Source organism: Colias philodice, chromosome 10 (genome assembly GCF_061535455.1).
Source record: "Colias philodice isolate Cphi_HAF_F1 chromosome 10, ilColPhil1 Martin Lab GWU primary, whole genome shotgun sequence".
NCBI classification, from domain to species: Eukaryota; Metazoa; Arthropoda; class Insecta; order Lepidoptera; family Pieridae; genus Colias; species Colias philodice.
In genome coordinates this window covers 9,949,265-9,975,296 of record NC_143095.1, presented here as the reverse complement: position 1 = coordinate 9,975,296, position 26,032 = coordinate 9,949,265, and the positions used below count along the sequence as shown (strand labels likewise).

Here is a 26,032-nt window from a genome sequence, read left to right as displayed (position 1 = left end):
TTAAAACATCACTCTAGAATATATTCTATAATTATAGATAAAAAGAACACACTAGAACAGGGTATGAAATCAAACAACCAATGTATTAATAGGCGAAATAACCTTTAATAATAAATATATTAATAATTTAAGGGCATTATATTACAAAGTCAACATTAAAATACTGTTGTTCAATCTTACATTATTATCTGCTCTTCAATAATTTGTACTGAATCACAGTAACTGCGCCATTTATCATTACGGACAATAAATAATACTTAGGCCACGAAGTTTACATCCTAATATGTACATTTCACATGGTTCACTACAGACAGTCTAATCGGTCCATGCTCGACTTGCGTTTTCGCAGCCGCCAAAAAGTGGCTTTTACCCCAAAAACTTTAAAGATTCGTAGAATGAGGTAAAAAGGTCGAGTATGGCCAGTCTAATTGCACTAGGTCGGTACTCGCTTAATCGAGGGCTTCTTGTCCTGTCTTTGGCAAGAAGAAGCAGAGGATCGCGGCAGCTGGAAGGAAATGTAGATTAGTATTTTATTCACAATTTGAAAAATTGGCGTAGTTATTTTATAAAGGGTTAAAATTTTTAAAGAGTAGGAAAAATTCGATTACCAGGCGGGATTCGGACCCGCGTCTTCCGCCATATTTTACATTATCTACTGTCTACAACTAAATAACAAGACGAAGGAGATAAAATAATTACTAGTGTAACTAATACTGCTCATTACCAAGAAGATTAGGTTCTATTACTATATGAATTGTACGTCGTGAGCCATTATTTTAATGAGTATTAAATATCGTAAGTTTTCTTAATGCTGTATCCCAGCTTTGACAAGGTACATTTTTTGAGGTCAAAACTTCTTTAGCTGCGATAAATACGTTTTGGTTAGCGAAAATCTTACGGGTTCGCGTCATCGACATACTTGTATGAAATTTAAAAATTATTAAGATTCTAAGTTTTAAAATTTGAAACTAATAGGTTTCAAATTACAAATTTACAAGTCTGGCCCGTCGGCAGAAATTTCAGTTTTATCAGCCTTCTAGACCTAGTGCTTACCATTACTTTTATTTCTAATATTTAAAAATACTCACTGAACAAGAAAGCCGCGAATACTACAATTGGTATGACGCAGTTGATGTCTATGAGGTAGCCGAACGACAAATTGCCGATGAGACCACCACCTCGACCCGCTGTTAATGAGAGTGCTGCTGCCATTACCCTGGAAAAGAAGAATAAATTTATTAGGAAACACATATACATAAGGCACATATTTTCACGTCCAGTCCAATATACATGCAAAACAGATACCCATTTGAGTAAATGAAATTATTTAACCCCGTATTGTAAAGTTTGTTTGACGTCTTGTAAAGACAAAAAAAAAACAATAGATTAGATTTTCCGCATACCCCATACCACAGAATAATAACTAGTAATACCTTACCTTACACTTACCCCCCCACTAGTAATACCAAGACTATGTTAAAAACAATAAATAAATCAGTGAAACTATCTTCTTTGCACACATGACGTCTAATGCTTTATTTTGTACTGCTGAAGATAAGATTTAAGTACCATTATTAATTAATTAATATTAATAATGTACTAACCTGAGGTTCGTAGGGAATAGATCTACCAGCACACAAAAGACGAGAGAGATGGCGAGTGACGTCAGAGCTTCGAAGATACATGACAATACCAAGTTTTGAGTTGAGTTCTGCACGAAGAACAGACCCACTGTGACTAGGCCAGCGAAGCCGAGGGAGAAAACTGGAATAAATAAGGTTTTTAGTAAATTTTGTCTAAGTAAATATTTTAAATTTGTATAGAAAAGTAAAGGCTGTTTAAATGGGAGGAACACGTTATTCAATTTAAAGTTAGTATCCCTTACTACCACCTTACTACCTATTGAAGTATTAAAGTGATGTATCAAAGTGTGATCTAGTTTTATAATGGATGATGAAATAAATCACACTATAATATTTAAAAGGGATACCAATTTAAAATATAGGTAGGTACGTAACTAAGATAGTAGTATGTGCCATGTATTTTATAATAATTGGTTGGTAAAAAAAAACGCAATCTGGTTACCTACTTTGATTCAAACTATTCATATAATTCATATTGTACGGATGTGAAAAAGTTTGTTATGAATATTGGTATGCAGATAAACTGGCCTAAAATAACAACTTTATACGGGCACTAATAGTCATGCGGGTTGAAATTATTACGCCCAAATACCAAGGCACAGATTGTTTTTTGTGTAACAAGTTTTCTTTTGTGTATCATATAGGTATATATTTATCAAAAAGGGAAATTGTAAAAAAAATGCATTGCAATTGTTTTTAACAAATTAGAAGAGACATTTCGACTTTCTTAAAACTCCAACAACTAAAACTATAAAATGTAGATTCTCTATACTAAATTTAGTCCCCAAGAATAGAAAAATGTACTTACTCAAGAAGAACTTAGCCCCAAGTTTGTGTACACAGAGCGGCAACCACAGCGACGTTGGTATACAAGCCAGACCCACAATCAGGGTGTGCATGTACACACTCTGGTCTATGATCTCGCATTCGTATAACTATGAATATACTAGACTAAATCTTGTTTTCTAGTAAAAGATAAAAAGTACTTACTCAAGAAGAACTAAGCCCCAAGTTTGTGGACACAGCTTTCTAGTTCTGGTTTAAAAAATTGAAAAAGTACTCACTCAAGAAGAACTTAGCTCCAAGTTTGTGCACACAGAGCGGCAACCACAACGACGTGGGTATACAAGCCAGACCCACAATCAATGTATGCATGTAAACACTCTGGTCTATGATCTTCTCGCAATCGTACGGGTCCATAGAGTCCTCGTCCACAACAACTCCGGACACATCGCACACGGACGCGGATGTGTTGGGGAAACGGTGCTCGAACTCCTCGTAGCGGTTGAACAACTCGGGGAACCAGATCATTAGGGTGTAGTAGCTGGAAGGGGACATAAGCTTGTCATTTTTGTTAGTCTGTAGTAGAAATACGTACAAAAAGGCGGCCTTATCGCTAATACAGCGATCTCTTCCAAGCAATCTTAGGTCAAGGATGATAAGAATTACGAAGTTGTAAAATTGAACGAATTTGTACTACATTTTTTTAACCTAGGTACTTCAAAAAAGGAGGAGGTTGTCAATTCGGCTGATATATTTTTAAATAGTATATGTAAGTGAGTCATGGAACTGTTATTGCAATGAATGAGTGTAGGTCTTTTGGAAGATACTAGTTAGCAATAGTTTGCTCTGGCCTCTTTTGCTTGAAACATATTCTCTTTTGGAAGGATAATAATGTTTGCTGCATGCTTGCAATTGGTGTCCAAAGAAATGACAAGTTTTTTAAGCTATGTTTCCATTTATGATAACGTCATGAAAATTGAATTATTTCTGCCTTTTGGATTTTTGATAACGTTGATATTTAGATGTAGGGGCTAGGGCACAAGTTATTCAAGATAAGAAATAACATAAATTATCGAAAAACGTTTATGTGAATAATTTAACTTACCTAGTAGTTAAGCCAAACTGGATAAGACATGTGAGTATTGTGTATTTGAGATAGGGAGGCCTGCACAGAGCCTTGGTTTGAGTCCAGATCTCGGTAAACAGTCTCTTGAGGTCCTTGCGTTTGCGCATGCTCAGTGATCGGACTGATTTCTGGGAGTTTTGCGATGCCACCGAAATTGTACGCTGTTTCTCCTTGAGGCTTTTGATCTACGATTAATAATAAATGGTTAGTAGGTATCATAATAAATAATAATGTATGCGGTGTGAAATAAACCTTTAAATATTGGTTACAATTACTTTAAAAATAGCTTAGAGACCGAAATGCTAGATGTGTTTGCTTGATTTAAAGTATATTTTGTTTCCGTTTAATATAGTGAGTTATTAGTGGCTGATTTTGACTAAAACATAATTGGTGTATGTAAAAAATATGACTTGATTGAATATGTATAAACATTAGCAATCAAAACTTCTAACTATTCCATAAGCAGTGCAATGAATTTATTTCATAGTAAAATAAATAATTAAATTATTGACGGTAACAAAAAATACCGGATAGTTATCGGGGTCATCGCCGGTGTTCTGCTTGTAGACGCTCTTCAAGCAAGCCAGTGCATCATCATAGTCCCCGCACTCCATCATGAACTTGGGACTCTCCGGGAAGGTCATGAGCCAGAAGCCCAGCATCAGGGATGGGATCCCGCAAGCTGCGACGAACCAGTTCCACGAATCGTAGGAGAAACTGCCGCTCTCCATGCGGATGCCCTGAATCGGGATGATTGCCCAGGCGATGACTGTAAAGGAATATTAGCTTTTATTGTGTACTAGCTTACCGCCCGCGGCTTCGCCCGCTTTGTCTAAAACCTAATAAATTATATATTAATCCATCAGGCCCCGGAATCACAGACATAATGGAAAATCTATTGTGTCGCGGTCGGATCTGGCCTCTCGATCGTTGAGAGGTTAAAACCTTCCTCTTGAATCACTCTATCTATTAAAAAAAACCGCATCAAAATCCGTTGCGTAGTTTTAAAGATTTAAGCAAACAAAGGGACATAGGGAAATAGGGACAGAGAAAGCGACTTTGTTTTATACTATGTAGTGATGCTTAGATCGGGATGATGGCCAATGTCTAGAAACAATATTAGATGATAATATGGCATGTGATATTGTAAAATGTGAACGCTGTCGTTTATGAATGGTGTGAGTTGAAACTTTAGTCACAAACACTAGTTCCATAGATTTCCATGTTTATCATAGGTGAATTAATGTCAGATAATTTTTTATTCCCAGTGCATAGGTGTCCTGTAATCTACTAGTATCTAATGACATTAGGGAAAACTGCACCAAGTTTATTGTCATTTTACAGTCGAAAACGTAAACAAAAAAAAAATCTCGTTTAAATGCTATGATTTTTTTTACAATATAAAATCACTTTTATTAAACCCATTGAGCCCCGAACGGCCCGATCGTGCCACGACAAAATTGATTTTCTATTGTGTCTGTGATTCCGGGGCCTGAGTTATTAAAATGAATATTAACTTTTATAACTTTTCGAGATTTTTTTTATAATCTATAAAGACTTACGTGGTAGCAAGATGACACCAAGTGTCCAGAACATTTCCATCCAGCAGAGGATCTTCTCTCTGTATTTGGTGGCTTGGAACTCTCCCAGGTACGGGAAACAGATACCCATGGCTCCGGCGACCCTGTGACAAAATACTTTTTTAGAACTCCTATTGAGTAGTTGTTTGATTGCCTATTTAATGGAAAAATGTTTGGATTTATGGGGCATTTTCTTATTATAAGGGTAAAAATAAATATTCTACTGAATATTATTCAAAGTATCTATAAAAATGTAAGACACACTCATAATTTTTATTAGCTATTAAGTACTAGTAAGACTTAATTTTTAAAATTATTTTATTTTAAATGGAAATCCAAGTTACTCCTGCTAAGGCTAATCAAATTTGTTAAGGCTAATTAAATTATGTACTCTTATAAAAACTTACGCAAAACCGTTAACGAATCTACACGCCATGAAGACGGGTAGAATTTGTACGAACGATGACACGATGCCGATGAAGCCATCGAGCAACAGCGTGGAAACCAGCACGATCTTACGGCCCTTGGTGTCGGCCAAGCAGCCCCAGAAGTATGAGCCGATAACCATACCTGAAAAAAAAATAAATAAAATGCTCATTTTAGTTGGTATTTTATGTTTGTTTTGTAAACAGTTTCACTAATATTGAATTATGCTGAATGCCGCTCTATTAGATACCTATGTATATTCCTTCACGATAAATTGTTTCCAAAAGAATTGCATTTATCACCAATATTTCGTATAATAATATTCTATCAGTAATATTTCATATAATAGACATTATTTATAATATCTAGCAGTGTTGATTAAATATTTGTTCTACTATTTTGATAAAGAATGAGGATTAATAAAATATACCTAAGAACATTGAATTCCTAAGCTTTTAAGCTGCGTTACTATTTTTCTAAGCATTTCAATTAGAAAGCATTGAGGAAAACATTATGATTCTACATTGTGTCTTTTACACAAATACTGTAAAACCGCTCTTTATGTAATCTTTGCCTACTCATAATTGATTACATTGAAATCAAATTATCTCTAAGTAATCTTGGCCCATAATATATACATTCACTAACGCCACCACTCGACTCTTCCACGATATTCAGATACGAACAGTAGCTAAACTCACTATAAAACGTTCGAAACGGCTCACTCTTACATACACATCGACTTGGATGTTGGTACGCCTGATTAGCAGTCTCGTATACGTAGTAAGTATACATATTTAGTAATCTGTGGTCTCGATTTGTAGATGTTTCCCTACTGTTCGTATTGTTTTACTGTGTCTCAATACTCACCCAACATAGGCGCTGCAGTAAGCCATCCCTTATCAGACGAGGTCATTCGGAAGTCGCATGTCGCAGCCGGTAGTACAAACGATACTATAGTGATGCCGATAGCGGTGTCTGCGTAGATCAGCCCCGTGATCGCGAGCAGACAGAAGTGGAAGCGACCGAAGCCTGGAAGAAGAATATTGTTAGCACTTTTTTCCCACTCAAAACATAGGGAATTATGTACTTAGCACAATTTTTTGGCTACTGCAGAGACATAGGCCTACTATATGGGTTTAGGTTGTAATATCTAAGTTAAGAACGATATGATATAATCAGCTCATATATTTCCATTGTAAAAACTCAATTTCAAAAAACTTTCAACAAAAAAAAGTATGTGAAACAGATATTTTAAAATATTATAGGCAGTCTGTATTTTACAAATTACAATAAACACTGCATATCTTCAAACCAGTGATTGTATAAAACAATACAGGCAAGATTCCATACAGACGGTGATTGATGATAGACATGCATTATGTTGTTTTTAACATTCAACTGTTTGTACTAATTACAATGGATGAACTAATTCGTCAACTGTATGTCCTAAGAAAGAACAACGTTTACTTTACGCTGCTTTACACCAGCAGTGAGCCAACACAATATTTTGGCTATGGACTTTTCTAGAAGTATTTTTGTATCACTGATAACTAAAGAATTAGAAGTAAATAGTATACATACCGGTCGCCGAGATAGCGGCTTCAAAGTCCGCTCCATGCTCTAAGAAGTCTAAACCTGTAACCAAAATATCTTCGTCAGCAAACAAAAAACACACCACACTCAAATCCACGTTTTAACACTTAACTGATAATACTGGTCGAAGGGTTCTAGTTACAGTTAAATGTTGTTCTACCATAGTCATATTGATTCAATTATCAATATTCACAATTCACTTTGTTTATTAATAAATCATTCTGTGCAGTTTAACCGAATACCCTATTGTATGCACTGCTTGACATTTCTTAAATGATAATATTTAAAGGGCTTACACTATTATAAACCCTATTCGACCGTGATTAAGACGGAAATAGTGTGCAGTTATGCTGCAAATCGTAATTATGCATATGTTATAATTTATGTGGGTATGCTGTGACCTTATTAGCGAAGGATTGCCTACCCTCATAAGATTAGGAATACATGTTTGACACGCATTGTTTCTTTTATATTCACGAAGTTTTTTTCGATTGACAGGTTTAATAATAATGCCGGATATGAGTTAAATTTTTTATAAATTACATGCTTTGAAGTAAATTTCATTACAACGATCAAAACATCTCAGTCTGTCAGTGTTCGTGCTCTTAGAAAGTTTTTTAATCTAACGTAGCGTCGTTGAACATTACAAATTGTTTCATTGGATATTCAGGATATTGCTTGATAACGTTAGTCGCTAATCAAACAGGTAGGTATATTAATTAAATTAGGACTACGCTAAAATCAATAGTCATAAAACAACTTTACAAACTTCAATTTTAGCCAAAACTACAATTATACTTGATATCTATTAAAATAATTGTTTATTTTCAGATAAATTAAATTTCTATTGTGTTTAATTATACAACATAAATTGTTATTTAATTTATCTATAATTAAACATACACGATAATGTTTGAATTAAATTATTTTAATTATGTTACTTATGTTACATTAATTTATGCGATTATTATACAACAATAATTATAGATAGGTCCATTAAATTAATAAGTGATTAATGTAACATTTTTGTGTGTTATTTTTATTTGTTTTTTCACACGGAAATATAGTATTGGCCTCTTTGGCCTACCTCAACAAACAAATCAAAACGTAGTAGACCGGGAGATACTGACACAAAATTTCGAGTCATTTGTAACAGGATGGCGGTTCTACAGGGGTCTTAGTACGCAATGACAAAAAGAAAAACGATGGCGTGAACGTTGGTACCGGCGGCTTAGTCGCGTGGGCGTTAGTCGAACTCGTCGGAAAATAGCGAAAGTCAAACGATTTGTAACAGTATGGCACTTATTTTTCCTGTAAGTTTGAGGATCAACAAATATAAATACAAAATTTCAAAGATCTAAGTGTTGGAAATCCTCACTTATATAAATTAATAATAAATTAAGTTTTCAAGTATAACAGCACTTTTTCCCCCTACTAGAAGTATGGCAAATATAATAATGGTCACATTTTATCAAATACTCTCCAAAAATCCAAATGCAATACTGGTACAAAAAGTTTGGCGAAATAAAAATTTTTTGCAGATTTTCGGCGGTATGGCGACCATTTGGAATCGTCCGAAAAGTATGGCATGGCGATTTTCGTAAATGGCTGCACGACGATAGTTACCTGTGCAAAAGTTAGCCTGGTACAAATGGTTGAATGATTGTTTTATTTAAATCAACACATTCGCGTCGGTATGGCGGGCTGTAAGTCACACCGGAAAAGTATGGCATGACACTACCGCCTACTACTTTTTTATGGGCTATCGGTAAATTCTAAAATTTTTGTGTTACAAATCGTTTGACTTTCGCTATTTTTCCGACGAGTTCGACAAACGCCCACGCGACTAAAACACCGGTACCAGCGTTCACACCATCATTTTTCTTTTTGTCATTGCGTACTAAGACCCCTGTAGAACCGCCATCCTTGTTACAAATGACTCGAAATTTTGTGTCAGTATCTCCCGGTCTATAGCTATTTTTCATTATTTCAATTTAAAATCTGTCTGTCATTGTTTTTGCGAATAAACCCACTTTTGTTCCTGACCCCAGTTATTAATTTTTTAACTATTTTTCGATACTGCATCCAAATCGGTACCTATTGTGTTTTAGCCGTTTCAGAGGAATATATTATATAATACGCATGTATAAATATAATTTTAATTAGGTATAATGTGGAATAGTACCTACCTAGTAAATACTAGTATTTTATGTTAATACTAGCGGTCCGCCCCGGCTTCGCCCGTGGAACATATTTACGTTTTCTCTACATAAGAACCATCCTCGTACTTCAAGGAATATAATAGAAAAGAATTATCGAAATCGGTTCAGCCGTTCACACGTGATGCCGTGACAACGCGAAACGGGTGCAGACCCGCCGCCTTTTTATAGCTCCCGCCGCGAAGCGCGTCGAACGCGGCAACTGATACACAAAAATAATCCTTAGGGCATGATTCTGTATTCACGCGCGATGACTTATACCGTATTTCATGTATAACTTTGGTGTTTCTACACCGATTTACATGATTCTTTTACTATAACCTGCCCAGGAGTATGAAGAATAATTGTGCCAAATTTGGTTAAAATCCGTCGTGTAGTTTCTGTTTCTATAGCGAATATACAGACAGACAGACAGACAGACAGACAGACAAAAATTTTACTGATTGCATTTTTGGCATCAGTAGCGATCCCTTATCACCCCTTCATAGTTTTTTTTTAAATATATTTCATGTACAGAATTGGCCTCTCTACAGATTTATTATAAGTATAGATTTATTTTGTGAACTTATGATAACGTACTTTATTTACTTGTTTACTTACTTTCACCTTAATTAGCAATAAAATGATAGATGAACAATTAAAAATAGATAAAATAAGTACATAATGAAAATAATATGAATACTCATATAAATTTGAAGTATTAGGTACTTAATAATTATTGGATCGGCATATTTTAGTTTTAGTTTTTGTTTTGAGAGATTATAGTAGGTATTATAAGTATATTTACTGAGCCCTTGATTCAATGAATTGCTTCGATTACGCAAAGGAAAGTCGATCCATACTGTAGCTATATACAGTATGGTTATTTTGGCCATTTTTGTTTAAGAAGGTAACTTTTTCTTTGTTTTTTTTTAATACCAACATTAAGTTATAACTTTGATTGTCTTTTAACTGTCAATTAAATAAAAAAAACCTATGGGTTAATTAAAAATAAAGGAAATCTTGATATAAAGAAATGTGTTGTGAAAAGAAAATTTGTCATATTATTGCATAACAGTTTGACGAAAGTAACACCACCATTTAAAGATAAAAAAGTAACTAAAAGAAGCTGAATGCATTTTAAATATTTTTAGTCTGTTAAATTTGTTTCGTTTGATTTAGGAACTGTTAAGAATTAGAACACTTACAAAAGAAAAACGGTCAGCTAGTTTATGACGAAAACAAAATTGCATTAACGTTTACAAAAGTAGCAAAACTGTTTTTTGACAGAATCGTACCTATCTGTGGAAACAAGGTGGAAACAGTTTATGTAAGTACTTAAAACACAGTTAAAAGAATAACAGCTACATTTTATAAGTAGGTTTTTATGCAATGGAAAAATATTGTCTATGAAGGTTTTCGGAGATAAAAAGATATCTCTTCAATTATCCGATACAATTGTGTTCAGAAAGTAAAGTAGGCAGGTAAATATAAATGCTTCCGTTACAATAATATAACGTCAACATTATTGAAACAGGCTTGGATCGAAAGTTTCAAAGGCTATTTTTTTAAATTATTATTCAATCTCCTCAAAACCGGATATGATATCCGTTTTCAAAAAGGACTTACGTTTTTATATTTTTTTTTATCTGTAGACAAAAAGCGGCAAACATCTAGTAAACAAAATATAGTACCTATCTATTACTGTGCTATTACATCTTTTAAGGCTATGTACACAAATATCATCAAAACTGCAAACAGTTGATACACTCAATTAAATTGTCACTATTGTGTACACAGCGCTATCTTATCTCAGGTAGCATTTCTATAGCGGTGTCATGATTAATCAATTTTAAGTAAAAATGAGATGAAGGATTTTTCCCGTAAATAAAATGACATGTGTAAGCAAGTGTTATCTTGTGTGCACGTAAACACGCTTGTATAGGCTGCCGTTTGGCATTGCAAGGTCATGGGTTTTGGAATAATAAGATAGTAACATCGTCTAGATGAAAGATAGTAAAAAAATAAATTTGTTTCTGTCATGTATAAGATGCAATGTTGTCAACTTTTGTGGCACTATATAGAGATTAATTTTCCGTCATAGTTTGATAAAAATTTAACTTCTTAGCAAATCAAACTCATATTATAATAATGTATACAATTAACAATTTTCGATTCGCTTAACTCATATTTATGTCTTAATTTTATTTTAATCTGCAAATATATAGGTAGTTACAATATACCTTCATTCACTTTTTTAAATGAATTTGTCTTCCATATTGTTTTACGGGCATGCGATTAATAAATGATTACTTATTAGGTAATGCGAGAGCAAATGCTTCACATCATAGAAAAATAAACATGTAAAAGCCAAAATTGACTCACACACACTATACGTACGCTATAATTCAGAATACAACCACTACTACATTCACAAATCTTATCATTTTCGTCGTAACTATAAACTTTAATGCGTCAATATTTATGTAGAGTCATATAAATAAAAAAAAAAAACAACAAAAAATCATATTGGATAAATGTGCTACGGATAGGCTACGAACCTAATTTGGATATAATTTTAATTTTATGTACCTTTATTTTTCAAAAAAAATAAATAAATGGGTATCTTTTCTGTCATTTCAGGATTCACCTTTTTAATTTATTTAAATATCTGAAGACAATTTGAAGACAAAGTAAGACTAAGAGACAAAAATATTATCTACATAATATCTTACAAATCACATTCTATATACATTTATTGTATTTCTTAAAATATCTTACTATTGCTGTGATTGGCATTGACACTAAATACTAGGAGTAGTCGTGAAATAGTTGTAAATTGTAATTCGATTTTATTACTTCTTGTCAACACATGGTAATTTTAGACATAAAACATTTAAATGATATTTCCACAAATAGTTAACCTTTATAATATCTATGATTAGTCATTGGAGTTTTACAAAAACAAAAAAGAAACGAAATTTAATGATTATGGGTATGTTTAGAATCCACTAAAGATAAAAATGTCACGTGTGGTAATTTTCCAGTGGCATACCTGTAGTGTATTAACAATTATTTTGATTGCTAATTGATGTAGTAAGTTATCGTAATTATGAATATTTTTATTTTTAGGTAATAAAGAAACAAGGTTTTAGTTTAGCATATTTTTTATATCAAATAAATGTTTTTTTCCTTTTTTTTATTTGTAGGTATTGTATAACGTGATTAAAAAATATGCCCAATTCCTAAACTTCATTGAGTCGGCTCTAAAAGATTCATATTAAAAATATGTATTTTTTTTACAATAATATCTATATTGACAGCCCTAACCGTTCTCTATGCTCGTGATTTTTCCGGATTTCCGTTTACCGAGCATTCCTGCACAAATACCTTCAAACTGATTAAAAAGTAATCTTGTACAAGTAACAAGTTAACTTTAAATGAATGAAATATTACCTTTTCGAGATTTTCTTTACTAAGTTACATTTAATTATTTGTTTTTTGAAAATTGATGAATTAACGTTGCTCCAAAATTATAAATGAAGCCCTCCTAAAATTATTTTCATTTACTATGTGTAAGTGTAAATCTATAGTTTATTAATTTTATTAATAAACAAAAAATAAACTTTCTTACAGTTAAGTAACTTTAAGTACCTACTTATGTCTATTTAAGTAAGTTATTACGTAACTTTGAATATCATTCATCATTCATCATTCATCATTCATATATTATAAAGGCGAAAGTTTGTAAGGATGTATGGATGTATGGATGTATGGATGTTTGTTACTCTTTCACGTAAAAACTACTGAAGCGATTACAATGAAATTTAGCACACATATAGAGGGTAACTTGGATTAACACATAGGATAGGTTTTATCCCGGAAATCCCACGGGAACGGGAACTATGCGGGTTTTCCTTTGAAAACGCGGGCGAAGCCGCGGGCGGAAATCTAGTCATTCATATAAATAAATTACATAAATTACAATACCATAAAAATAAATTTAAGTCTACCATATAATTTTCAGTCCAAAAAACAATCCTTAAAAATACTCCTTAGCATCACTATTCCTTCATATTATTACAGAAAAATACAAGTATATATTAGTAAATATTAACAAGACAATAGCATGCTTGTTTTAGTTATATCTATTCCTGCCAAGACTCAAGTCTCTTTATAATCCAACAAAGAATGAACTTGGTTCTTGAAGTCGTTGTAACATTGTCAACATATGATCGACAGCCGTGTAGTTTCCAATTTACGATATAAAAAAACATAACACAAAGCGCGAACACTGACAGTTATTTATTGAAATACAATTAGCAAACTTAATTGGTTTCGCATTCATTATCATCGCACTTATCAACTTAGAGTTTTTTAACGTTAAAATCTAGTTATATAAACTGCACAAAAATCGCTTACCCATTTTTATAACGGAATCACTTCACTATTAAAAAGTCCGATACAAATCACGACAATCGGTCTATCGGCATAGCATCATCACCCTGTAGTATTGCAACGAATGCGCGCGCGCAAGTCTCCGTCGCCTCAAGGATGTCGCGTGCCTTCTGAGGCTGCTGTGCGAATGCTGGCTCGCTACCGGCTTCCAACCAATATTCCTACCACTTGATAACAGATACAGAGGCCGCGTTATCGCTCATCTCATATTATCTAGACGGTCACCGCCATCCATCTTGCCTCTAGGCCGACGTCAGGTTCGTTACGTAAGGCAAGTTCACGTCCGGAATTTGAGCAATTTACTCCTTTGCCTTTATCATAATTAATTGAGACGGTAACGCACTGTTATCATCGATTACAGGGCTGCCGATGTCTACTTTTTCATGGTAATCGGAAAATTTTTAACGGGCTTTCGGCAAGTTAGTTTAAACCAGATAATTCTTGTTTAGTTTAACGTATTTATTACAAGGTCTATTGAAATTTGCAAAATTGATAAGGGCACAAAAACACTTACATTAATTAGTCCCACAACTTTGGAAAATTTCAGAAATTGTTTATACTAAGTGTTAAATTAAATTACGTATTTCGATAAGAACGCAAAACTTTTCATTTCAGCTATAAACGTAGGTTCTAAGTGGACTCTTAGTTTTAAATAAGTTTATTAGACAGCTTGTGAAGACGTATATCATATACATTACAATACAACCTGGCACTATATTATAAAACTAGCTTCCGCCCACGACTTTGTACGTGCATCCCCGTTTTTTCCCCGTTCCCGCAAGAATTTCGGGAAATGCTTTCTTAGCGGATGCCTACGTCCTAACATCTACCTGCATGCCAAATTTCAGCCCGATACGTCCAGTGGTTTGGGCTGTGCGTTGATAGATCACTTATCAGTCACCTTTGAGTTTTATCATGGACAAATATATATCTAGATATATATTTGTCCATGGTTTTATAAATATATAGGATATAGATAGCAATAAGCACTGAAAAACAATGGTAGGTATATACTATATCCTTAATCGTAGCATCAACTTTCCAGTTAAAAACCCCATATTCAACCTAAAGATTACGACTGTCACTCTGTCATTCACCGCAATATTTAAATATTTTTCATGGAAAATCAATTAGCATATTATTATACGCAAATGTAATTTATTAATTGCATTTCAGTTTGCCCACGTTCGCTTGAATGTTCGAAATGTCGGGCTCAATAATTTTATGAATAAATCTCGTTTTAAAATGTTTGTGAGCGTTAAATCATTGTGGGAATTTCTAAAATTGGTTATAATCGATGATAAAATAATACATACTTTATATTCTGTATCTACTTACGTGTAAAATTGTCAAGGTATAAGTACTTAGTTCGCTAATTTAGTGGTACATACCCCAGGGCTTCTTCCTCCAGAGCCTCGGATATGAGCAATAGCTTTCTACACTTTTAAAATAAGGTAAGTAGGTACTCACGGTATGTTTTTGATCTCAGTACTAGAAATTTGCATACAAATTTTTGCATTGCAGCATAAAAAATATATTAAAACACAATTAAACACATTTTGTAGTAAATACGTCGTGTTTTGTTCACGTTTTTAAGTTAACAACACATCGACGATGAAGTATCAATACCTCCTAACTAACATTTTAGCGATTTTCGTTTTATTGCATTTTCGTACTTAAAATAGAGTAATACATAGGCCCATAAAGGTCATTTCTCTGTAAACAGTCAATTTGAGCAAATATTAAAGTGTAGCAATACCTTATAACAAAAGTTGCGTCATTTTTGCTGGCAATATATTCTAAGTACACCCTGACGCGTCCGCTCTGTTTTTAAGCACGCTTTCCTTGGGCTCATTTACAGTTTATTCCTGGGTTAAAAGTGGTGAGTTTGGCATGCTTTCAAACCAAGAAGAAAGTATCCTAACACGTGCTTCTCCATCAAACTCCACAAACCATCGAAAAATTGCCATTCTTGATGAGTTTTTTGATGCTTTTCCAAAACTACCATCGCATTATGCGCGTAAAGATACCAACAAATTGTTCGTAGAGTCAATTAAATTACTAAGCATTGTACATGTTACTGGTTTGACGAAACAGCTACTGACCTGACGTCTAGCACTTTTGTTTCGTTTGTAATTAATTACCTGGTAAAGCATTGTGTTAGCCAACAGCTGCCTATTATTATATTTTCTGACGGATGCACTTACCAAAATCGCAACGCAGTTATGTCGAACGCACTATTATATTTTAGTTAAAAGTATAATATTACCATAACTCAAAAGTTTTTAGAACCCGGTCACACACAAATGGAATGCGATTCAGCTCATAGCACCATTGAACGCCAACTTATAATAATATACGGGCATTTCTCCGCAACTCGAGGTCAAGCGCCTATTTTGCGTGAGAGAGGGAGGTGGGGGAAACCAGCTAAAACTGAAACCACCCGAGCACATGAAGCCAAGCAGCTTGGAAGGGCTGCCGAAGGCTTCAGGGAGGGACCCGGGAGACCCCAGGTGTCTTGCCCTGTACTCCGCAACCCCCGTACATTCCATGATGACGTGGGCTGCCTTTTCCTCGGACGCCATGCATGCTCTGCATAGCGGACTGTCTGTGATCCCTAAATTAAAGAGATGTTTGTCGAAGGGGCCGTGCCCTGTGAGGGTCCCTGTTATTACACGTAGTTGCACTCTGCGTAGGTTGAGAATCTGACGTGCGAGTCTAGAGTCAATGTTTGTTAGGGCTTCTCTGGCATGCTTGCAATCAGATCTGCTTGAACATTCTGCTTTTTGTGCAGTGCTAGTGAGCTGGGTAATCATCCGCCGGATCCAGCTTGCAGGTAGCGGTATAATGGGAAAAGGTCCCATGACCGGTGTTTCAGATGCCCTTCTGGCTAATATGTCAGCAGCATCGTTTCCTCGTGAGTTACTGTGTCCTTTTATTCATTGTAGTACTAGGGAATTTCCCAGATCACATACCCTAGTTAGGGCTAGGTGACACTCTAGAATTAACCCTGCAGTGATTTCATGGGTTTTGATTGCCATGAGTGCTGCTTTGCTATCCGATAGGATCCGAATCGAAAAATTGTTACATTCCTTTTGATTATGGCTGAAGCTGCAAGTAGAAGTCCTAGGCATTCAGCCTGAAAGACTGTATTATGGGGTCAGACACCGTATTACTCAGAGAAGACCCCAGCACCCGTGCCATTTTCAGTCTTGGACCCGTCCGTGAAGATGAGTAAATTTTCGACGCTGTTGTGCTCTGACGTGTGTTCATCTAGCTGTATCTTATATTTCTTGACTTGAACGCCAACTTAAGAACAAAGAAATTTACGTTCCAAGTGATTATGCTACTATAACCAAAGCAGCAAGAACATCTCGTCCATAATATGAAGTTGAACAAATTGAAATAATGATTTATATTCAAATCACTATCTTCGAGCATAATCACGTGTAGTGACAGGATTTTAAATCAACATTTTACTATAGTATTGATATAAAAACCTAATATTAAAATAAAAAAATGTTGTAATCTTTAGAACAATTTCTTCTAAGTATATTGGCAATAAATTGTATCTAAAAAATACGGCTTCCTGTTTAAATACAATTACAAGCAATATCTAATATCTCCATGTTTTTTTAAAAAGCTGTGAAGTTACATTTAATAAATGATTCCATGATATCTAATATCCTTTTATAATGAACATTAGCTAAAATAAGAATTAAAAAACAGTAACGAAAAAGAAATAAAACGTTTTTTTCGTCTACTGAAAAATGTAGTTTTTGTAGTTAGCATATATTGACACTTCATCGTCGACATGTTATACGATGACATTCAAAAATACATTAAAAACGTTAAAAACGTAATGAATTACATTATTATCATATGCATACATTATTATTGTATATCGATTATCGACTATTACGTATAATTATCAAAACCAATGTTATTTCTTACAATGTTATAATAAACTAAAAGATACGTTTCACAAAAGGCAAAAATATCCCTCCGACAAATTAATACCAACAGATTCTGTCATAATAATTATATACCTTATTAGGAGGAAAACGTATTTGATTGTTTCTCCGCAATTTGTGATAGCAAACCGTCTTAGAGTCCCGGAGGAACATGGCGGACATCTGCGGTCTTATAAATGAACAGGCTTCGTTTAAGAGGATTAAATTGTGCCAATCAACATTTTAATAAGCACTTTTGTGAAGGGATATTACTTTAAAATATTTTTTTTTATTGGATATGCGTAAATATGTCTAGTTGGTCCGATGTGTATGGCATGACGACAAATTATTTTATGTATGCTTAGATGGTAGGTAATTTTAAAACCTACAATAAGAGGAAAACGAGGTGTTTACCAATTTATGATGATGATGATGATGATGATGATGATAGAGATGATGTATTGTAGTAATAAATCAATTTTTTTATTTTATTTTATTCAATGACAGTGCACTGTGCAGCAACAGTATAACGATAACGATTCCTTAACAGTAATTTTCATTCAATGTGAAAATGTTTGCGAATTGATTTTCCGTTGGTGTTAAATTTATGTCAATTGAATTAAAATGACATAATCATCGCATAAATATTGCCCATAAAAAGGTTATCGATGAAACAGTGAAAAAGGGTAAAATGTCCATAAACTTTATAGATGGGGGAGCTATTTGCATATCAGCGGAATAAAAACACGCGAAGAGTTTATTCTATCTAAGAAAATGTTCTCTATTTTTAAATTATGCTGTTCGGATAATATTTATTAGACACTTTTTTATCATTAATTTTTAGGAAATATCCTGTTTTTATTGGGACAAAGAACTTTATCCATCAATTTCTATCACGGGTAAGTACTAAATATGTACATATTATTTACCGTTGAATCAAGAAAACATAAACAAACAAAACAAAATCAGCTCTATCAATACGCATGGAATTTCGCACACAATTTTCCTACTATTTCTACTATAAGGTCCACGTACAATAACGATTGTACTTAATACATTTTATGTTATTTACTATCTATATAAGGGCTAATAGTATATTGTGTATCAAAATGTCGTAGTACGTCTACGACACGCTGACGACACGACTCAGGGTCGTGTACCGGTCAAGTGCGACTGCTTGCCTGGTAAGGTGGTGTTATAGGGCTGTGCAAGTGAAATAATTAACGGTTTTAACGTGTAATTAAGTCGAACGGTCGTTTAAGAGTTACATTGTAATTGTATAAATTGTTAAACACAATATGTTATGGCATTAATCAGTGTTTCGTTAGGGAAATGTAATATTTCCTCTACTATTATATAATTTACTAGGTATAATACTTACAGTTCTCGTAGCTTGTTGTGGTTTTTGTGATGAGTACAGCAGTGAAATAACTAATAAGTGCAATTTAAGTTATCCTTATAACCGCAAAAATATTCTGCCTATCTTGACCGGTTTTCTATACCAATTTTATTAAAAGTTGTTTAATAGAGCCCATTAACAAAAAGGATTATTAAAGTACATGTACAAGGAGGTCAGTTTCCTTTAGAGCGTTTTGAGATGTTTCCTATAGCAATAGATCGATTTAAACGGTCACAATATTACCTATTTGCATACGGTTATCAAGGTAACAAACACCATTGTCAACATCGTCCATTAGTTACTTATTTCGTATGCAGTACGTATGTGTCCTTTAATATCGATTTCGACATTCTGAGTGAATTCGCATGTCCTCAACTTAGCCAAAATAACTATAAATCATTTCAACTTCCCTGCACGTTTGGTTGTGTCCTTCTGATTTTCTTTGAATTGGTGCTTCTTAAGGACGTGGTAACTATTACGATTTAAATGTCTAGGATACTTTTTCTAGCAGTAACTCATCTTTTCGTCATACGTAGAGTTATTTAAAATGATAATCTACGTGTAAATATATTTGTATATCCTTTTTAACATGCCCAGACTGAAGAGAAAAACGGTTATAAACAAAGTACATATAAAACACGTTACCACAGAATACATATTAGTAGCTAACGCTAACATTACTACTCCTACTGAGTTAACTGTTTATGACCTAATGATGGTACAACATAAAAAAACATTGCCACAGTTTGATGTAAGTATCCCATATCATTTGATAATGTTAGTACATGAGTGAGACATAGTACTATGAATGTTTAATTCACTTGACTAGTAAACACATTGTATAACATAGAGGTGTAAAGAAATGGACAATAACCATACCACGTAATGACTGAGAGGGTCGCTTCAGCTGTGAGAGGAATATTAATATATAGAAGGAAATAAACAGCACGGACCTCGACCTCCTTGTGTGTTACGACATGACTCTACATACGAAATATCGGGAACGCGGGTAAACCCTTAAGAAAATTGTTGTATAACCTATATTTCTCTATAACAAAAAAATCTAGTTCATAAACATTTTTTTGATAAAGCTGTATGTGCTTTAGATTTTCTTGATAAAGATTTAAAAACTTCTTGGTATGCATAGATAGTGGTATACGTAGGTTTTGATTATCAGATGCAAACGTAGAAAGGATTGTAAATTGAATATTTATTGTAAAGCACATTTAAAAAACGATATTCACCTCTACTCTCTATGATAATTATAGATTATGTGATAAGGAAAGAAATAGATTATATTATGGAACGATGAAAATTCAATTTGTATCAGAAATTTTTAACCGGCCAACACCAGGAATAAACTAAAATATTTTGCTTAATGGTCTATACATTATTTTTCCTTAAACCCTCCGCACTCAGCCGCTTTCCGTAGTTTTAAATGAGAAAAATACTAACAACACTGATGAAACAAATGAAAGTCAATTAAAATTAAACGACCTAGTATAATTATAAAACTAGGAGCAAATAATGTTAAAAATTGTCACTAAACTAGATTATGATTGGAACTAGGTGTTGTTAAGGTTACGTCGATAGTTTATAAAATCGCTATTAATCATGTTAACAGCTCCCATACATGGCAGATTGAATCGTATCAGTTTCCGTTAAATTTCCTCTTCGCTTATAAGGCCTAAAGTAGCTGAGGTTATAGTAGAGCCATTTTAATAGGCAACATTTGACAGTTCAACAAAATTCAACAACGTAACCTAGTAACGACAACATAGAATAACATGATATTTCGTTTTGTTAGAACTGCACATTTGCTTAACTTTTTTCAATTACGATCACATATTTATAATAATAATGACCGATACAAGTAATTTTAAGATTTCATTTTACTGATAAACCATTCTAAACATAATAAACAATTTCTGAACTGAAGAACTGACGTCGCTACAATTTTGTGTCAATAAACCTTTTTTCTTTTTAAATACCAGAGACGTTACTCTAAAAATCGAAATCTGACATCTAGAATCGAATGCATTGATTACTTGTGAATAAAAATCATCATAAATTAATAAATTCGATTGACAAATGTTTCAAATCCGTATCGATTAATTCACTTTAATCGATGTTTTTAAGCAGGTTACCTCTCTTCGAAGATAAAATTGATAGACGTCAAATGTTGCCTATTAAATTGGCTCGACTATAATGTGTGAATGTTTCTTTAATACTTTTTTTCCTATAAAAAGTTTTTATAACATGAATTATTGATATTGATATTTCTAGTTTTTATCTATTAATTGCTATTAAACTATCTATTTGTTCTGTTTGATTGAAACGCCTTTGATCAACATGATATTCTTGTATTATCAAATCGTCTATAAAAACCATGAACTTTTTTTTTCAAGCATTTTTAGACGTTAGTGTTTTAGCCTTCGTAACGTAGCTATACGTTATTAAAAAACCGTGTGAAAGATCTTTACTTATTTTCACTTATGAGTACTATCGTAACTAAACTTCTCTCTCTTCTATCTTTTTGAATCAACACAAATCCATAATGATATATACTCCAGTATATCTGTGCCACTAATACGCACGTATTATTTTACTATCGACCTTAAAATCGATGTTATATTGTGTCAAGTTTATCCACGAGTCTGACGTCCCTCCAATGAAACCATACGACTGCATGATCCTATTATAAACTCCGCTTATCTAACTAAAAACCTATGAACCGTTTGTGTGTTTCGAATAATAATCTTTTTTAAACGTCTGTTTACGCTTCAGCTGTTCTAAATACCTTCTACCTATGTTGATATTTCCTTCCATATCCCTCCAGTCTGTCATACTTTAATAAGTTCTGATATTCTGCCAATTAAACTCGTTATCTTCAGCAATTTCCAGTGAGAAGGCTTTTTCTAAATAGAAGTTTATTAAAAGATACAGCGTATATATTATAGATAACGTTTCCTTAAAGAATTAGAAATACATCTATCTAGATTTTTTTTTAATCATAAACACAGTTTAATAGACATGCTCTACGTACTTACATCACTTTATTTTGTTCTAATCCTTAATGAATTATATTATGAACTAGCGGTCCGCCCCGGCTTCGCCTGTGGTACATGTTTACGTTTTCTCTACATAAGAACCATCCTCGTACTTCAAGGAATATAATAAAAAAAGAATTATCGAAATCGGTTCAGTCGTTCTCGAGTTATGCGCTTACCAACACATTTTGCTATTCATTTTTATATATAAGAAGAAGATTATGTGCAAGCAGCTTATATTTGATCGTAGTTATAATAAAATACTGAAGTAGTTAGTGTGGAAATATCTGACTGATAAAAAAAAGATAACAATCTGATCAAAACATTGACTATCATCAGGTTTTTCCATGTATTAGAGATTCAGAGGTCGAGTCAAAAAAAATTTTGTGTGACGAATCATCATATTTATGTAGTTCATTTAACACGCATCTGGTTAACTTAATTAAATGCGAATAAAACATTCAATCTATATGTTAATGTTTTAAAGGAACAAGCGCGTGTAGAATTGTCGCTATATGGTTCCGAACATTTTATGCGAATATTCGTCTTATTTACAATACAATATTTACTTAACCGATTTTCTTATTAAAATAATCAATCTACAATTGTTTTACGAAAAGTTGATCCAAAACACATAAATAAAGAAGAAAACATAAATTATAAAAAGCATCAGTTGCATTTTATTTGAAACTAGCTTTCCACCCGCGGCATCGCCCGCGCAGTCAAAGAAAAACCCGCATAGTTCCCGTTCCCGTGGGATTTCCGGGATAAAACCTATCCTATGTCCTTTCTCGGGTATCAAAATATCTCTATACCAAATTTCATGCAAATTTTCAGGCAAAGGCGTGATTGAGTAACAGACAGACAGACAGACAGAGTTACTTTCGCATTTATAATATTAGTATGGATTGTTTTACTATGGAAATTATCATTTCATTCAGTAGTTACAATTGTATACCTATAACACAAATACCGTATCGAGTGGCATTGATCTCATTACACGAATATTTTACTGTAAATGCTAACCTACATTTATATATCGTAACGTTTATTTAGTCAGGAAGTTTTATCATTTTCTGTCTTAGTTTTCTGTCTGTCAATATTTATACCATTGTCGGTAAAGTAGCAGTTTGTTTAAGCATTAATGTATGTTATAGGATTATATGCAAGTCGTAGTTATTACGGACATAGTTTATTTTATTATAACCTTATTATAATCTATACATACCTATAATAAATCTGTAGAAGGGTCAATTCTGTACATTGAAAATATTGAAAAAATAAATAGCAGGGGGTCTGTCTGTCTGTATATGCAGACATCACGTGAAAACTAACGGTTCGATTTCGATGAAACTTGGTTTACCCAATTATACTTTATTATCCTGGGCATAAAATAGGGTACTTTTTATCCTGGAAAAAATACGTAGAAAAAAAAATAAATCTTAATTTTTCAGTTTTATCCATAGACGTTGTTCTGTAGAACCGCGAACACACGTTGCGTTACCGTTATTTATGAATTTTGATGCGAGCGGACGTGTCCAGTGTGGCGAGCGAGAGTGATCGTCTAATATTAATTTAGTGAGAAACGTCTTCCCAGTTCAAAATGGAGAAATAAACCATCCACGCGAAGACCGACATCCGCGCGGACGGAGTCGCGGGCGGAAGCTAGTATTGTTATAAAATGGTTTGTATATTATAAGTTGCGTCTGAAAATCAGCGCTGTCTCTCAAGTTTTGGACAGCAAATGCTGAGACGCAACCTTTTGCTGCCTATAATAATATGTGGGAAACTTGCGATGAGGTATTTGAAATACAAGAACTTGCTGATTCATAAATGTTCACTATCGATAGCGTAGGCGACCCCAACTCGCTCGTGCCGCGCGATTGATTCTTAATTCTTCTACTTATAATGTGCTTCAATTTAGGTAAATATCATATCAGACGCTGCATCAACGTTAATACAACGCTGCAATTAAATGAAAGTTACAACAATACTGCAATATTTTAAAATATAAAAGTTGTTTAAAAGGCCCTGTAATATAGAGTTATCAAAATCTAAATGCATAATATTGCCACCAAAAACGGTTCAAAACCAATTCAAAACCAACAGATAAACAACGATTGACATTTGATAGCGATTATCTCAAAATTGAAACAGCACAGATAAAGCAATCTAAGACGGGAGATATAAATGATGAAATACTCTGGACGAAGATAAAAATTTTTGTAGCTTCATGCAAATTTTTAACATTAGAATATTTTATGTTTGTTCAGTGCGTTTTGTTAATAGCGGCTTATTTGTTTTTCTATGAAGTTGTCACACGTCAAAGTGGGAATACTTCAAGGTTGAACTAATGTCAAATTGTAATCGAGTTGTTTTAAATTCAGCGATTTTCAGAAACCATTCTAAAGCATTGAGAATTGTGTGAAATGCTTATATTTTAAAACTAGCTGTACCCCCGCTCCTGTTGGTCTTAGCCATCCTCGATAAATGGGCTATCTCACATGAATAAATTTTTCAAATCGGACCAGTAGGTACCTAGTTCCTGTGATGAACGCGTTCGAAAAAACGAGCAAACTCTTCAGCTTTTTAATATTAGTATAAACTGTATAGATATACATAATATTATTATAATACAAATTTAAATTTAAGTAATCATAAATTTTATTAATTGTATTTTCCTTTTTTATAAATTATTATTGAAAGGAACGCCAGTTAAACATAAAATTCTATCATCAATAGGAGCTCCATCTGCACAATCTTAAATTACATTACCATCTCACAAAGATATTCAAATCAGTCAAGTAAAAGGTTTTGTGTTAAGTCACGAAGACCAGCGTCGTGCGGAACCAGCCTTGATTCATTTCTATTGTAATTAATAGCACTTCTAATCTTAAGGACTTATAAACAACACCTTGTGATTTACAGCTACTGGTAAATAATAGGAACATGACAAACACCGCCGTATCTTCAATTACACAACTGTTTACATATTTAATTCAAATTTATAGATACGTGTTTATTTGCGTCTTACGTTGGACGTTTTTAGATTTACGAGTAAATATCGATGCTTCGTGTAAAATAAGTTAATTATAAGTTAGTTTATTTATCATTATAAAAAATGCATAAGCAATTATTTCTTTGAAAGAAATAGTTTATAATAAATTATATATTTTAAATTAATTAGATATAAACATCTTTGAAATAAAGCAAATTACAGTATATCAATTTTTATTACTATACCTACTTTGTTTATTTTTTACCGTCCTGTTTTTTATCTTTGCAAAACATGAATTTTGTAACATTATATAAAATAATAATATAAGAACTGAAATTGCAACATTCAAAATCACTTTAAAATATTGATATATTAACTGCATAATATTCTTATAATATTATAGTAACGTTTCGAGAAATAACTGAACCGAAATGAATATTTTTCATAATAGAAAACTCGAGAAGTTTAAGCGCTGGCTTTTCCATACAATCTTTTTGTGTTTCCAACTTTACGTCTGCCTCACGTCGATATGAATATGTTGAGAAAAGCCTCTATTGTATGAACTGTTGGAATAAGAACTGATATAGCGCCCGGCAAACTTTTTGGCCAAAAAGTAGCGTGGTGGGGGAAGCTTGCGCATATAAAAACTTACTAAAACTTGATTCGTAAAAAAAAACCAGCCAAGTGCGAGTCGGACTCGCGCACGAAGGATTCCGTACTATGGGGACCCCCCTTAATATATTATTTTTTTTAAGTTTTAGTATTTTTTGTTATACCAGCAACGGAAATACATCATTTGTGAAAATTTCAGCTTTCTAGCTA

At 33.4% G+C, this 26,032-nt stretch overlaps 1 protein-coding gene and 1 long non-coding RNA gene across 3 annotated transcripts in view; both read right to left on the bottom strand.

Moving 5' to 3' along the window:
* LOC149485412 (uncharacterized) overlaps positions 1-26,032 on the bottom strand; it is a 206,818-nt gene that overhangs the window by 67,843 nt on the left and 112,943 nt on the right. The window lies entirely within an intron of this gene.
* LOC149485416 (synaptic vesicle glycoprotein 2C-like) lies at positions 84-13,957 on the bottom strand. 2 transcript variants are annotated; one of them, XM_089700150.1, is made up of 11 exons: positions 13,775-13,957; positions 7,143-7,196; positions 6,429-6,590; positions 5,540-5,702; positions 5,115-5,236; positions 4,080-4,321; positions 3,532-3,737; positions 2,708-2,967; positions 1,605-1,764; positions 1,089-1,216; positions 84-505 (listed from the first exon to the last, which is right to left on the bottom strand). In XM_089700150.1, exons 1-11 carry the CDS (start codon positions 13,776-13,778, stop codon positions 450-452), a joined length of 1,557 nt encoding a protein of 518 aa, XP_089556276.1. In that variant the 5' UTR covers positions 13,779-13,957; the 3' UTR covers positions 84-449. The 2 variants fall into 2 exon arrangements, with proteins under 2 accessions (XP_089556276.1, XP_089556275.1); XM_089700149.1 differs by lacking the exon at positions 13,775-13,957 and adding an exon at positions 7,260-7,432 and having other exon boundaries at positions 7,143-7,190.

Coding starts and splice junctions, on each gene's coding strand:
- LOC149485416 (XM_089700149.1), bottom strand. CDS start 7,323: ATGACTATGGTAGAACAACATTTAACTGTAACTAGAACCCTTCGACCA. Junction 4,322..5,114: donor TGGTGTCATCTTGCTACCAC/GTAAGTCTTTAT, acceptor ATTCCTTTACAG/TCATCGCCTGGGCAATCATC. Junction 1,765..2,707: donor TGGAGCTAAGTTCTTCTTGA/GTGAGTACTTTT, acceptor TATTTATTCCAG/TTTTCTCCCTCGGCTTCGCT.